The sequence below is a fragment of the Cryptomeria japonica genome, chromosome 6 (assembly GCF_030272615.1).
Source record: "Cryptomeria japonica chromosome 6, Sugi_1.0, whole genome shotgun sequence".
In the NCBI taxonomy this organism is placed as follows: Eukaryota; Viridiplantae; Streptophyta; class Pinopsida; order Cupressales; family Cupressaceae; genus Cryptomeria; species Cryptomeria japonica.
In genome coordinates, this window is record NC_081410.1 from 482,876,429 (window position 1) to 482,892,819 (window position 16,391).

The window sequence follows — 16,391 nt, forward strand, 5'->3', positions numbered from 1 at the left end:
AGTGAATATTGGAAAAGGAAATCAATTTCTGTTGCTTTCAGTTGAAGAGAAAAATGCGAAGTTACTTATTCACTGCTATTTTATTTGCAAAAAAGAAAATCAAGGTTTGTTCTTGAATGTGAAAAACAGAAAAATTATTTTTGTTCCCTACCTTTTTTATTTTCAGATATGAAAGAATCATATAAAAAAGGGGTTTATTGTTTTTGAAGTATAAAGAGTTTATTTACTGTGGTATCTCTTTGGGTTCGAATTGTGAAGGTTAATGCAAGTGAAAATATCATTTTTGTTGACTCTGCAAATCTGTTTTGTTATAAACCCTAACTAGGGTTAAGATACCCTAATTTGAGGGTATAGTTTGGAGACACGGAGATATTTTCTTTGATATAAAAGATACATCATTCAGCTTTTTTTATGTGGATGTTGGGATATACAGTGACATATTCAGAACTTTTCATATTATTGAAAGAGAGGTTATATTGTTGCAAACTCTGGTTCTTATACAGAGTTCTTTATCTGAAAAAGAAAGAGTTGTAATTCTCTGATGTTTTACAGAGATTCTAAGTGACATGCTTTTAATGTTTAACAGTACCTTGTAATTGGAATCATTGAACATTATTGTTATATCAAACTTGTACAATCACTGACAATTTTGTAGTTGCAAAGATATAGTGCAATTATAAGGTTCCGGAGATTTTTGCTTTGTATGAGATATAGAGGTTGGTGCTCCTTGAAGTTGGTGCTTCTAAATACATTGTACAGAGTCTGTGCTCTTTGAAATAATAGAAAAGAATTTTACCAAGTGGTTTTTCTACCCCAAGAGGGTTTTCCACTCATGAAAACTTGGTGTCATGTGTTCAATTTTGTCTCTTAATTTGTTCCATTAGTTGATGCTCTGATACTTTTGTTCGTCTATCATTTCATGTTATACTATGTTGTCTTTGAGTTCATATCATGCTCACATGTTATAACCTCTGCAATACATATTAAGCTGGAATGTAATTTTGTTAAAAAGGGCATAGTCATTTTTGTTTGAAAGCATCAAAAGGATTATTCATCTTATTAATTGAATGATCACATTTACATGCTTTGATAACAGTCTTTGTTGTTAAAAGGTCAAATCACATTTGTTCAATTTCTTAGCTTGCAAGTTCACTATCACTTATCAGCCCTAAATTGATAAACAAGATTGTCAATGATTAAAAAGTGTTTTTTCAGTCAAAATTTATTCACTCTGATTCACAACCCCCCCCCCCCCCCTCTTAGAGTGACTCCACTTCCAACAAGCTGCTCATTGAACATGAACAGATCAGACTCTATGCCATTAGACTTGACAATAGAGACACTAATGCAACAGCTTTGATATTCTTTTTGCACCATCAATATTTTGACAAACATTAAAGAAAGCATGAAAGAATGATAAGATCCATCAGAAGCGAGTATTAGTAGCAGCACTATCTGAAATACAAATCCGTACCAACCTTAGAAATTCATTTTCAAGTCCCTTTGTCCTTCCCATAAAGCTTTTTCCCTCGCTGGAAAAGGAATTGGCTTTCAATCTTTTGAACTTGTTAGGGTTGCCAGAGATCCTGGCACATCAGAAGGGGAATACAAAGATATGCAAGAATTCAAATATGAGTACTACAAAGGAAAAGGATTCCTAGCAATTTTGTTAACATTGTTATAAATAAGATTCATAACTGCAGATATAACAAAATGTGTAACTAACATGTATGCTTAACATTTTTTATGGTAGATCAAAATACAACATCACGAACTTCTAATAGTCTTATTAAATACCATGAGAGACATTGCTAGCATTATGCATACATGCAGATTTCATAAAAAGCTTTCCATGTGAGTTAAACCACCAAGATTTTGCTTCAAGTCTTAATGACAGATCCCTAAAGGATTTATTTCAATTTCCATCATCCTTACCTTAAGCTAGAACTGAACTTGCAAGCATCTTCTAAAATTGTCTTAGCTGAAGCGTATATCACACTCTCATATTCAACAATTTCTTTGCCACACATAATAGGAGTAGGTAATGGCCGTACAAGTTGCTGCATTAATTGAGTTGTGAGTAAAAGCCTCCTCTTTGCTTGAGAAACTAATCCTGCCTTTTTGACATAGGAGTCATCACCTTCATTCTGAAATGAGAATGCAATCATCCAAACTTAAAAAAATTTATATTCCCACTAGCAGATGGGTTAATTGAAAAGGAAACAACTGTTGTAAGAAAATTCCAATAAAAGAATAAATTAAATAATCCATGAAGCCTTACGTGTTACCAAAACCATTTATGAAACAACAGCTGCATGGAGGCGACACCAAATGAAGGTTTAATTATGGGAAAGTCCAATTATAATTAATGGCTTTGCAATAGGATGTAGCTATTACTCACCAGTCTTACTGACCTTGGAACACACAAAATATCTAGTTATAATTAATGCTTTGCAACTGGATGTCGCTATAACTAACCAGTCTTCCTGACCTTGTAACACATAAAATGTTCTAACAAATATAATGTGGATATCCATCATTGGAATATCATGCAAGGTACCCAATTCTCTCCACTCATCCATCCTAGCATAGCCAAATCATGAACCAATGAATATGGTTCACCCGTCCTCTACAAAAAAAGAATTAAAATTCAACAAAGATTCCAGTATGCCTCAGAAATGAAGAGGAACAGCCAAGGAATGATTAAACATCCCCCAACGATGCCTTGGACAACTACTCGTCCCTTACAACCCAGCCTACAAAAACTGCACAAAAAAATGAAAAATTAAAGGGCGGGGGGTCTCATACCCCTTTACAACAACCTTGAAGAAAAAACAAAGACGCTAATGAAAAAATAAAGGGTGGGAGGGTCTCATACCCCTTTACAACAACCTTGAATTTAAAACAAAGACACTAACATACAAAAATGAAAAAACTCTCTCATTATGTCATTTTGCATTTTGTGAGAAGAAGACAGAAAGAGATTAGTAATGAAAAGACAAGAGATCAGAAATGAGAAGAGGACAAGAGATCAGCAGTGAGAAGAAGACAAGAGAGCATTAAGACTATATCATTTGAGGTCCATTTACCATATATTGTTCATTTGCCCAGGTCGTTTTGAATTTTATTTTGTATTGAAGATATCTAGCTTTACCAATAGGCAAAAAAGTATGGATATAATTTCATCATGCCAGACTATAGGACCATGCAAGGTCACCCAAGAACACTGACAAAAATAAATAACATCACGGTATAGTAGATCACACAGAGTCACCAACTGACATTGTACCACAACAAAATACATATAACTGGCCATGCAAGGCCTGCATAGTATAGTATATACAAATTTAAATATGTTCAGCATTTATCCCAAGTAGACAGTTATTACATAAAGGCAAAAAATCATAATAGAACATTTTTTTTTAAATCCATACTTCGCTATACTTATCAATGTCATTACACCAAATTGGTGGATCAATATCCAATATGTCCTCATTTGACCTTACTAATTCCACTGTAAAGTCTTCTCCTTTTTTACAGCAAAAACCAATCCTCCTTTAAATCCAAGATCTTTTCCAAGGTATCAGCTGAGTATTTCTTGTTGTATGTTTTCTGAAATTCTAGATAACTTCTCATAAAAGGCACATTGTCTATCTTGCTGAACGGTTAATGTCTTGCATATTTGATCTCTGTTTTATTGATGTCCACTATCCCAAACTTCAGCAGATTTAGAAACTTATCCTTGGAGATATCCGTTGTTAGCGTCACCTACACATATATGTTATGAAAAATGATTCGTCTAGCAGACTTAGTTAGTACTCTCATTTTGTCCTGGAATAGATTCTCATTCCTAAGTTTCCATAAAAACCACAAAACTTTGGATAACACGAGCCAAGATAAATTAAATTGAAAGATCCCTGATGGATCCCCTTGCTGATCTGCTGTAGTTTTAAAATTAATAAACTATATCTTCCTGTGATTCCTTTGATGGTTTTAGAGAATAGACAAAAGTTGCAGAAGGTTTGTTTCTTTTTGTGTTTTTTGATAGTTTTCAAACAAGTAATGAATAATGAACAATAAACATGAAAGGAGACTGAAAATAAATAAGAACATACAGCCAAATTCAGAATTGCTACAAGCTGTACCAGACAGATTTCTGATTTGTAAAACCAAATAATAATTCCAATGCAGATCCAAGGAACTTACATCCAACAATGATGCCAAACTGAAAGGTGAATAGTGATCATGAATCAAGAATACCTCTAAGGCTGAATACATGCATTCCTTACATTCCACGTGGGATGTACCTGCTGCAAATGGCGGCCCTAAGGCTGTAAGGATCACGCCCAAGCTGAAGAATCAATCTGCCATGCTGAAACCCTTACTCTGCAACCTGAATCCACAATGAAGAATGGTGTACTCAATCTTTGTCAACAATGCACTCTGCCTGAAGAATCCAATGCCAATAACTGCTGAGGGCTACGTCCCAGCCAATCCAGATCTTGGGGTTTGTGTCCCAGATGAAGAATCACCCACTCAAAGCTAATTCGCAAAATAAGTTTGATTGTGTAAAAAGATAATGAACAATTTGGTCTTCATCTCCTTATATCTCCTTTCCTTTCCAAGCCAAACCCTAAAAGGGAGTAAAGTTGGCGCATTATGAAAAGAGTGTTATTTTCTAATTGTGGCGTCAACTATAGGAAAATAACACTAAATTGCAAATAAATAGCTTCAGGCATCCAAAAAGACTCCGGAAGGTGAGAATCATGTAGCAAAGTTCAAGAGCTTTCCAACGAGCTATAACACATAGGCATATCAACCCACATGAAGCCAGAAACCCCTTATTACTCTGAAATGACTAAATACATAGCCTTATTTTAATTTATTTAATCACTAACTTAGGAAATATTTAAATATATCAAAATATCTCCAGATATCCAATAATAGCCCAAAATGACCAAACAATCATGAATATAACTTTGTCACCTATCGGTGACCGATGCCGGAAAAGCTGAGCTAACTGGCAATCCCATCCCTAAAATCTAGGGATGCTCCTAGAAACTAGGAAACACACCCAAACTCCCTGAAACTAAAACCATGACATGGTCCCGTGGAACCTCCAATATGGGAACTGCCACAACCTCCTAAAAAATAGGGAATCTCCCTAAAATCAAGGAACTACTCCCAATGGCCCTCAAACTGTCTGAAATGCCAACTCCGGATACTGAATACCCTGCATGAGTCTCTATCCACCACTGCCAGCCTGCGAGATCCAAATAATAGACCATCCCACTACTCTTCTCCAGTCACCTAGAAAGGGGACATTACATAAATGGTTTACTCAATTCATTCCAATAACCAGATAGTATTTCCTGTCAATTGACCCTACCCTTATTCCCCCAACTCTCAAGGTCTGCAAAACATAAGTTCTAGTTTTCTCTGGCATAAAAAATCAAAGAAAATGAGATTAATATTTTCAAGCTTCCTACAAATAGCATGCAAATTGAGACTGCAAGAAAACAGAGAATAAGGTATTTTTCATAGAATAAGCAACCACTTTGAGCATGCTAATTTTGGTAGTAACACATTGGACCAAAGAGACTTAAAAAATTATGACCACTATTTCTCAGAAACCACAAGCTTCCAACAATTGATTAGGTGCCTGGTTATTTCCGGGGTTTTAATCAAAGAACAATATATTATTCTAGGCTTCACCTTATGCAAATTAGAACCATCATGTAATGACCCACCCCAGGACTCCCACTATAACTCCCACTATAACTCCCACTGAACAACCTGCATGTTTGTTTTCAAATTAAAAATACTATATTTCCTTTTGAAGGTGGTCTTTCAGAACTAGACAGAATTGCAGAAGATGTGTTTTTTAAGATTTTGCAATGTTTTTGAAGAAACAAATATGAACTCATACAAATATTGCATACATCTAGTACTGAATAGAATAATGACATTTGTAAATATGAAAGTACTTTCAAATTTAATTCAAAGTCTGAATTTTACAATATCCCTATAACTTAGTACTTCAAATGACTCTACAAGTCTATTTAGTACTTCAAATGACTATTGCAGACCTTACCTATTCCTAAGCAGAAATGTGAGAGTGTGTCCATGGATTTCATCACAAGTCTTTCGAGAGTCCAGGGTAAGGACGGTATATTTGTAGTGGTTGATCAGTTGACTAAATTTGATCACTTCTATGTCATCGCAGCTGATTGGACAGCCTCACAGGTAGGAGAATTATTTTTCAAAGAGGTATTTAGGTTGCATGGTCTACCCAAGACCATTATCAATGACTGGGACAATAAGTTTCTTAGCATTTTCTGGCAGGATCTGTTCAAACTGGCAGGTACGGAGCTAACACCCAACACTAGTTACCATCCACAGACAAATGGTCAAACTGAGATTGTAAATAAGTGGGAGAGTCATCTTCGCAATTATGTTGTGGGTCAGTTGAAAGCATGGGTCAAATGGTTATACCTTGAAGAGAATTGCTACAATACTACATACCATATGTCCATTGGTATGTCACCCTTTCGGGGGCTCTGTATGGTCATGATCCTTTGTAATGTCCCCATTTTAGCCTATTATCAGATGATGTGTCGTTAGCCCTTTTTGCCTTGGTTCCAAGGGCTAACCAGGAAATTTCAAGGATCAGTTAGGGATTTGGCCTAGGCGATTTCAGTTTCAGGCCAATCGAAGGTGTTCTGACAAGGTTTCCAGATGCTTAATATTTATAGTATGTCAGTTGTGCCTCAGTGACAGGAAATATTTGATGCATTTTATAATGCTAGTATTTATGGTGATCAATATTTGTCATCAAGTTTGCAAATTTAATGAGCCATTAATTAATTAGGCAATTTAATTAACAACTCCTAAAGTTAAATTTAAATATTTAACTTTAATGTTTAATTAATGTTGGGACTAATGTTGGAAAAGAAAATATTAGAAGTCCCCTTTAAACGGGAGACATATGGAGTTAATGTTATTTTATTATAACATTCTTTTATCCCACATTTGTGGTGAATTGGAAAACGTGCCCAAAAGAAGTTATAAAAGAGAGTTTGAAGAGCATTAATGGCATCTTGGAAGTTGTTTATTCTTGGAGTTTGAGTTTCTGGAGAAATCTGGGGATTCTCTCAGGCATTGGAGGAGGTACACCCTCTTTTGCAACATTTCCTACACTTGTGAAAGACCAAGCCTAGGAAAATAATTGAAGAAGCATTGAGTTGGAAGAAGGGCATTATTATTTGGGATTGTATTTACTCAGCTGGGAGAAAATCGCAGATTTTGGGACTGGTAATTTCAAGCAATTTCCAGTGCTGGAGTTTGTCATTGAAAGGAGTTTGAATTAGAAAAGAAAGTCTTTTGTTCTTCTCCATACAGCCAGTTTGACCACTCCCATAGACTAACAGCAAGACATTCACAGTCAAAGCCCAGTATACAAGCCGCCGCAGTCGTTTCCAGCAGCAAGCTTCCTTGGCGAATGCACTGAGTTTTCAGTTAGCTGAATGGAGGGTGAGGCAGAAAATTGTGGGAAGAATGACGCCCAGTTAGAGCACTGTTTGTTGCAGTAGTATTGAGGTGTGGAATGTGAAGTGTGTGGCAAGTCATGAGCCACTACAACAGCAAAGAACAGAGACAGCATTGGGTTAAGGCACAACTACGGCTAGGAAATACCAAGCATTTGCTCACTGGAATAATCTGCAGCAACATCACAGTCAGCAACAAGGTTCAGTCTGAGCACTGGGGTATGTGAATACTTAGCCAAGAACGTGTGGAGTGTGGGGACTAGTCGTGCATTACAATCAGCAACACAACCTCAGCCAGCGACTGAGTTTTGGCCATCAACGTCAATATTATATCAGGTTCTTGAGTTGTTTTTTGTGTTGGATTATCGCCTTCATTAGCTGGAGTTCTATCGCTTGGTAATTTGTGATGAATATCATGTGCAAACTGTAATATTCTGGAGTTATCTATGAACCAGTGATAAATATGTTATGAAATTTACTGAAAATAGTCATCTATCACGTTACTGTTAATTAATCCACAGTTGTCAAGTCTGAAGCATGTATTTATGTGAATAATGTTTACTATTTGAATCTGCACCAACCGTTTGACAAAATGCTAATGATCTTGGGAAGTCCTTGAGAATGCATAATGTGATTTATTCTTTATGACATCATCAAAAACAATTAAAACGCACCAGGAAACAACAAAGCATAAGTCCACTATATTAAGAGGAAAAAATCAAATTATAGGTTGAATGTATGGCAACTATTTGATTAAATTCTTCTAAGTCTGTTTGGGAAGAGTTTTGTGGCAAATAGGGACAGCCTATTACATCCTTTGTCTTTTATAGATTTGGCTTTCAATGATAGCAAGGCACCACAACCCAAAGATTGGTTACAAGATCATCAAGATATACTCAGGGTTCTTAGGGAAAATATCCAAAATGCACAGAATCAACAAAAGTTATATGCTGACCGCCACTAGACAGAGAGAACTTTTAAGGTTAATGACATGGTTTTCTTACATCTTCAGCCATACAGACAGAGCTCATTAAAAAGGAATGGTGCGGAAAAACTTAAACCAAGGTTCTATGGACCCTACAGGCTTCTGAGGAGGGTTGGAGAGGTGGCGTATGAGCTTGAGCTCCCACCAGATAGCAAGATTCACAATGTTTTTCATGCATCCTACCTCAAGAAGGCAATTGGACAGCATGTTGTTCCAACTCCTGGTTTACCACCCTTGGATGATGAGGGGAAACTGGTCTTGGTTCCGGTAGAGGTTTTGGAGGTGAGAGAAAGGAAGTTGAGAAGTCATGTGATCAAGGAATACTTAATACATTGGAAAGATTTACCTTTAGAGGATACCACATGGGAAGGTGAGGACATCTTGCAACATCCAGCATTGCAATTTTTTGAGGGCAAACAATTCCGGGAAGCGAGGACTCTAATGTCCCATTCTTTTCTGTGATCACTCGAGGGGCAAGATTAACCCATTTCCACATTCCTACGGGTTATGTGTCATTAGGGAATGTAATTTTGGCTTAAGGGGACTTTTTGAAGATTATTTTTATTTATCTATGGATAACCTTATTTTATAAGTTACTTTATATTTTTTTTTGTCCTAACTTTACAAAGTGACTTTCTAAAATAAAGTCTATAATTTAAAGTGATGGAGATTCAAAAAAGTCAAATTATTTAGAATTTTTCTTGTGCCATGGGTAAAGTGATCGAAAGATATTTCCCATATAAAAATTTTGTGCGTGGGTTTTGTGAAAGGAGTATTCGATTTTTTTTGGGGGAAGGAGCTCATTTTTGGGGCATTATTATGTATCTGCAGAAGGATTTTCACGAGCTCCTCTCAAGATGAAACCCTTGAGAGGTTTGTGGACTGAATGCAGCCCTAGTCTGCAAGTACAGCAATTCAGATTGGAGTGCAATTACGGAGCTAGTCACAGCCATGGAGTTCTTACGCTGGTATTATGGGCAAGACAGCAGGTTTTAAGAGTACCATACCTTCCTAACGCTAAACTGCCTACTTCTCTTCCTTGGCATGATGGAATCCGAACTGTGGTCGTAGAAACAGTTGATACCAGTTATTGGGAAACAAGATGTAGTGGCGACACAGTGAGGACACATTTGAGTGTGTCATCTAGCCCAGCAAAAAGTGGGTTAATTCCAGATTATCGAATGCCTACTATTTCTGCCTTAGCCAAGAGCAGCAGCTACGTGGGAGGATTGAACCAAGGGATCTAGCTGTCTGGCATAGCATATCCATGTATTAAAGGTTTCGTACCTCTGTAAATCATCAACGTGAATGATTATTACTGGTATCATATGTAAATTTTCGTAATTGCTTGATTGATTTCAAGTAAAGTAAGGGGGCCGCCAAATTGGTTACACATAGAAGCATGACAAACTAGCCATGTAAAGATATTAGACTCACTCGTCAGAAATATACCCTATTTTCTGCTAATATAAGCTTAGTGTGAAACTACAGTTCATGTGGAGTTATAGGTAGTATTGACAAGTTGGAATATTGTTAAGTACCATACATGAAACCTGAGATGTTATTTTAAGTGTCATTCTAGTCTGAAACATTCATCAGTTCCTGCTCACGGATGTAAATATGACTATTATAAGGTAATATGGAGTAGTTTCCTATTAGAAATGGTTGTTTTATTGTTTATAAAGCTTTTCCTTTTAATTCTGTGTGATCCATATCATATCTGGCAACAAAACTCAAGCACAAACAGTCAATAAGCAATCAGTAAAAACTCAAATTAGACCCTGCACACCAACTGTTTGACAAAATGCCTATGAAACAAAACTGAATTTTGACATCAGATTTAGAAGGGGTCTTTACATGATTCCTTGATGGTGCTTTCAATTATTCCTTCTGTAGACGACCTCCAAGGGTCTATTTTAGTTCTAGAACAACTCAAAGAATGTATGGCCTGTAATATCCACGACAATTTTTTTTTATTTTTTAACAAGATTACAATCACACCAACACCTGTTAGGGTTAGAATAAGAAAACTAAACCAGCTGAAAGGAACCCTACACCTTTTGATCACCGAGAGCCCAAGTTGGGAGGGTGAGAGCATACGGTAGCAGGGGATCGTTAGATGTAAACTGTCGAAAGTACTGATTACAATAATGGGCGGCAAGCCAGCCCCTTCCACTTTCCAGTGGGAATAGAAAACTAGAAATCTTGGCAGTAAACCAGCCAAGGAGAAACAAGAACATAACCAAGCACGAATCACTCTACCGCATATCTCAGCGGGAGGATGAACACTTACAACAAAGCTGTAATATCCCACTAATTTTTTTTTTTGTTTTTTTAGGCCAATAGCAATTCATCCACAACAATTACCCGTTAAGGTTAGAGTAATAAGCAAAACAACTAAAGGGAACCCTTACACCTTTTGTTCACCGAGAGCCCAGACTGGGAGGGTGAGAGCATACGGTGTTTCGAGGATCGTCAGCATCAATAAACAAACTGAACATTACAACTGCATGGGCGGCAAGCCATCCCCTTCTGCTTATCCAGCAGGATAGAAACTAAACTTCTTGGCGGTAAACCGACCAAGGGAACTATTACAAGAAATAGAAGTTCAATCACTCTACCGCGTATTTCAGCGGGAGGACATTACATTAACAATCACTCTACCGCATATTTCAGCGGGAGGACCCAAAACATTGAACTTTATCACTCGACCACTTATTCAGCGGGAGGACATTACATTAAACATCACTCTACCGCATATTTCAGCGGGAGGACTATTTATCAAAGAAAACTGAATTACAAAACTGAGAAGGCGGCAAGCCAGCCTCTTCCACTTATGCAGTGGGAAGTACAAAATAAGCAGATAGAATGGGATGCTCAGTACTACTGAAACAATCCTTACAATAAGGAGATGAGATGAGAAGATTAACTGCAGATTTCTACACAATACTGTAATTTTCTGTTACACTGCTCTGCAGGCTGAAAGTACAGTTCCAGCAGCCCATGAAAACATGAAAATACTCATAACTCACTCAATTCTTACCCGAATTGACTCAAATCAAGCCCAATCCCACCATACATCCAATACAATGACAACCAATCACAGCCACACCCCAAACAACCCTCTTTTTATTTTGCACGCATCCCAATGCAACCCAAAAAACCCACGCCTAGACTAGGAATTTCGATTTTGCATAATTAAATCAATACTCAAACAAATGGGCTAAAAACTTACAAACTTATTTGCCAGTGCTGGGAAGGAAGATAGGAATAATACCCATAACTATCAGACGCTCCAACAGAGAGATGTGAGCAAAAATGTGTTTCAGCCACAGGCAAAACCAGCAAGTCCAGAATCGTTGCAACACCAAGATGTCTATGGCAAAGCTCTGAAAACGATAGGAGAATACAAGGCACAGCTAGGTACTGTATTTCAAGTACGAAACCGGGTAGCACTAGGGAGACGCACTCCGAAGCCTCAAGTTCTGTCGCCAATCCGGCAGCATAACATTACAGATTTTCAAGATGGTGCAAATGGGAACCCAAGCCTCATATTTATAACTTCATTCTTCAAATCCAAATGACATCCCTCCAAATTCCACGCTTGCATTTGAATTTCATTCCACTTTCATGTGGACCCAAGAGTAGCGCCCAACTCCCTAAGTCAAAAGTCACGCCCAAGAGAGGGGAGGACCCACGTTGGACACTTAGGCACAAAATGGCGATGTAAAGTGAAATAATATCCCTTTTAAAAAAAACATTTCACATCCCATAAAAATAATTGAATTTCGCCCAACTTAGGATTAAACAGGCATTAATCCCAAATTTAATAAACCAGCATCCAATAAATAGATTAATTAAATATTAACCTTAGGAAAGGAAATAATATTTAATTATGTTGCAAATATCTCCCGCACTGATTATTATCACCTCCAAGATGAAACTGAACCCAGACGACCACACACTGCTGCAGAATTCAAACCCCTGACTACTGCCAAAAAATAGAAATGTGCCACCCAGCCACTTACTAAAAATAGTAAGTCTTCGTTTCATCGATGCTAGACCCTGATTACTCATTCCACCTAGCCTACGGGTCTCAGGAATAGGCTAATGGACCTCTGAAAGAACATCAGTGAGAAGGGGACATTACAGTCCGCCCTCCCCAAAATTGCTTGTCCTCAAGCAACTGTAAGGCTGGATGCAATAGAATCTCCTCATTCTCCCACGTAGCATCCTCTGCTGGTAGATTCTTCCATTTGATCAAGTATTCCCTGATCACTCTTCTCCTCAAAGTTCGCTCCCTGAATTCAAGGACAGCTTCTGGAACCAAAACCAACTCTCCCTCCTCATCAAGTGGAGGTAGCTCAGCTAAAGCCACTACATTATGTCCCAAAGCCTTCTTAAGGCGAGACACATGAAACACATTATGGATCCTGCTGCTTGCCGGTAATTCCAACTCATAAGCCACTTCTCCAACCCTTCTACTGACTCTGAAAGGCCCATAGAATCGAGGTTTCAATTTCTCAACCCCACTCTTCTTGAGAGTAGACTGCCTGTAAGGCTGGAGCCTCAAATAAACCATGTCGCCCACCTCAAAGGTGCGCTCAATACGCTGCTGATCAGCATACAACTTCTGCTGATTCTGTGCATGTTGTAGATTGTCCCTCAAGATTCTCAGAATATCCTGACTTTGCTATATCATATCTTTCGCCTGAGGGGTTCTGCTATCACCAAATACCAAGTCTGCGAAGCTAGGAGCTTCATAACCATATAGTGCCATGAATGGTGACATCCGGATGGACATGTGATAGGAAGAATTGTAACAATACTCCTCTAGGTGAAGCCACCTCACCCAAGTATTCTGCTGTCCCGAGACATAGTTTCTGAGATAACCTTCCACCCACTTATTTACTATCTCGGTCTGTCCATCAGTTTGGGGGTGATAACTGGTGCTTGGAGTGAGCACAGTCCCGCACAATCTGAAAATTTCCTGCCAAAAGGCACTTAGGAACTTGCTGTCCCTATCACTCACAATGTTCTTCGGTAAACCATGCAGTCTGAATACCTCTCGGAAGAACACTTCAGCAACTTGTGCTGCTGTAAACGAGCTGGTAATGGCGAAGAAATGAGCAAACTTTGTAAGTCTGTCCACCACTACATAAATACTATCTTTTCCTTGAGCCCGAGGCAACCCCGTGATGAAATCCATGGAAATACTTTCCCATTTTTGACCGAGAATAGGCAAGGGTTGTAACAAACCAGCAGGTAGAGTGTGCTCATCCTTGTTCTTCTGACATGTATGACACTCTTTAATGTACTTCAAAACATCATTTTTAAGCCCCTTCCAAGAGAATCTCTCCCGGATCTGCCTGTATGTCTTGAAATAACCTTGGTGACCAGCAAGGGGAATGTCATGGAAGGTCTGCAAAATCTTCTCTTTTAACTTAGATTCAGGTACTATGAAGATTCTTCCCTTGTACAGTATCAATCCTTCAACCAATTTGTACCTTTCATCATGAAAAGTACCCTCTACAAGACTGATTGCAAACTGATTTTTGGCATAATCAGCAAGCAACAACTCTTTCCAACCAGCAGTAAGCTCGCAGAGTGAGCTCAAATGGGGCCTCCGTGATAAGGCATCTGCTACCACATTGTTTTTCCCCTTTACATACTCAATATCGAAGTCGTAAGCTTGTAGCTTACTCACCCATTTCTGCTGTCTCTCATTCAGATCCTTCTGGTGCATGAAGTGCTTAAGACTGTTGTGGTCAGTCTTGACAATGAACTTACTTCCCACCAAATATTGTCTGAATTTTGCAAGTGCATGCATTATGGCAAGCATTTCCTTGTCATAAATGGAGTATAGTCTCTCAGGACCTCTCAACTTTCTGCTCTCAAAAACTATAGGGTGCTTATCCTGCATGAGGACCGCACCAACACCTTCTCCAGACGCATCACATTGTAGTTCAAATGGCCTGGTAAAATCGGGTAATGCTAAAACTGGGCAGGAGCTCATGATCCTCTTAAACTGCTCAAATGTTGTCTGTGCCTTCTCAGACCACTCAAAGGCCCCTTTCTTGGTAAGATCTGTAAGGGGGGCAGCCAACTGAGAATATCCCTTTACAAATCTCCGATAGAATCCACACAATCCCAAAAATCCTCTCAGATGTGTTATGTTTTCGGGAGTAGGCCAATCGATGATAGCCCTAATCTTTTCAGGGTCTACCTTCACACCACCTACACTGATGATGTGACCCAGGTAGAGCAACTCTTCCATCCCAAATTCACACTTGGATTCCTTGGCAAACAGGGATTCAGATTCTAGTATGCCCAACACTTCATCCAACTGCTGAAGATGCTCTTTCCATGATCTGCTGAAAATCAGGATGTCATCAAAAAATATCAACACAAACTTCCTCAACTGTTCGTGGAAGATCCTGTTCATGCATGACTGGAATGTAGCAGGAGCATTCGTCAACCCAAAGGGCATGACTAAGAACTCAAAGTGCCCAAAGTGGCACCTGAAAGCAGTCTTCTCCACATCTGAAGCTCTCATCCTAATCTGATGGTACCCCGATCTGAGGTCAATTTTGGAAAAGAACACTGCCCCATGTAGCTCATCAATGAGCTCATCAATCCTCGGAATAGGATACCGATTCCTGATGGTCTTCTGATTCAGCGATCTATAATCCACACACATGCGCATGGTCCCATCCTTCTTTCTCACCAGAACAACAGCCGAAGCAAAGGGACTTTTGCTAGGCCGGATGTAACCCATGTCAAGCAATTCCTAAATTGCTTTCTCGATCTCATCTTTCTGCTTCTTGGGGTATCGGTAAGGAGTAGTCATGACTGGCTTAGCTCCTTCCTCCAGCTCAATAATGTGTTCAGCACCTCTTTCAGGAGGTCTACCAGGAGGTGGCTTTTCGAACACCTTGCTTCTCTTAGTTATCAAAGCTTGAATGTCTTCAGGATACTTTCTGTGCTCTTGTTGTGGTTCTGAAGGTATTACCACAATATTGCTCTTATCTTTGACCATTGCTGAAATGTCTGAGGAATAATTGCCCTTATCCACCAATGGATTGGAAGGCATTATCAAACACTCCGCTGCCCACTCCACCTGATTATGGCGGATCAGCCTCTCCATTCTTTTCAAGGATACAACCTTAAGTCCCCCATGCGACATTCCTCTCAAAACTACCTTTTTCCCTTCGGACATGAATTTCAGCTCCATGGTTTGTAGGTTTAGTGTGATCTCACCAAGAGATCTCAACCATTGAATCCCGAGGACTGCATCATCAGTCCCTCCAATGCTTACCACAAAGAAATCATCTCTGATTTCATGATTTCCCAACTTCAGAGACATGTTGGAAATCATTCTATTACAGGATATAGTGGAGCCATCTGCTACCATGACTTTGAAGCCCTCAACTTCCTCTGCCACTAGTCCCTTTTTTGCAACAATTCTTTCATCAATGAAGTTGTGTGTTGCACCCGTGTCAATGAGAGCTATGACACGATGCTCTCCAATCACACCCCGAACTCTGAAAGACTCATTCTTGTGAATGCTCGAGAGTTGAGCAACTACTCCTCTATCGTCTGACCCAAATTCGGGCCCTTCAAGAGCCTCTTCATACTCGCTGTCCTCAACTTCAGTCTGCTGTTCTGAAATTTCAGAATCTGATCCATCTCCAGAATAGCCTTCCATTTGATGTAAATTCCCCTTTCCATGGCACCTATGCCCGGGAACCCACGGTTCTCTGCAAGAATAGCATAGATTCTTTCTCCGGAGCTCTTGACGGAGCCCATCATCCATTCGCGGAGGGAACCTCTTGGTCTGATTAGTGAACTTCTTTTTA

General features: G+C 38.9%; 1 protein-coding gene across 5 annotated transcripts in view; it reads right to left on the bottom strand.

Moving 5' to 3' along the window:
* LOC131052862 (uncharacterized) overlaps nucleotides 1-16,391 on the bottom strand; it is a 108,499-nt gene that overhangs the window by 22,915 nt on the left and 69,193 nt on the right. For all 5 annotated transcript variants that reach the window (XM_059207442.1, XM_059207443.1, XM_059207441.1 and 2 more), the window contains 2 exons: nucleotides 1,936-2,147; nucleotides 1,479-1,586 (listed from right to left, as the gene is read on the bottom strand). In XM_059207442.1, coding sequence (XP_059063425.1) covers nucleotides 1,479-1,586; nucleotides 1,936-2,147 — 320 coding nt within the window. The remainder of the gene's footprint in view (nucleotides 1-1,478; nucleotides 1,587-1,935; nucleotides 2,148-16,391) is intronic.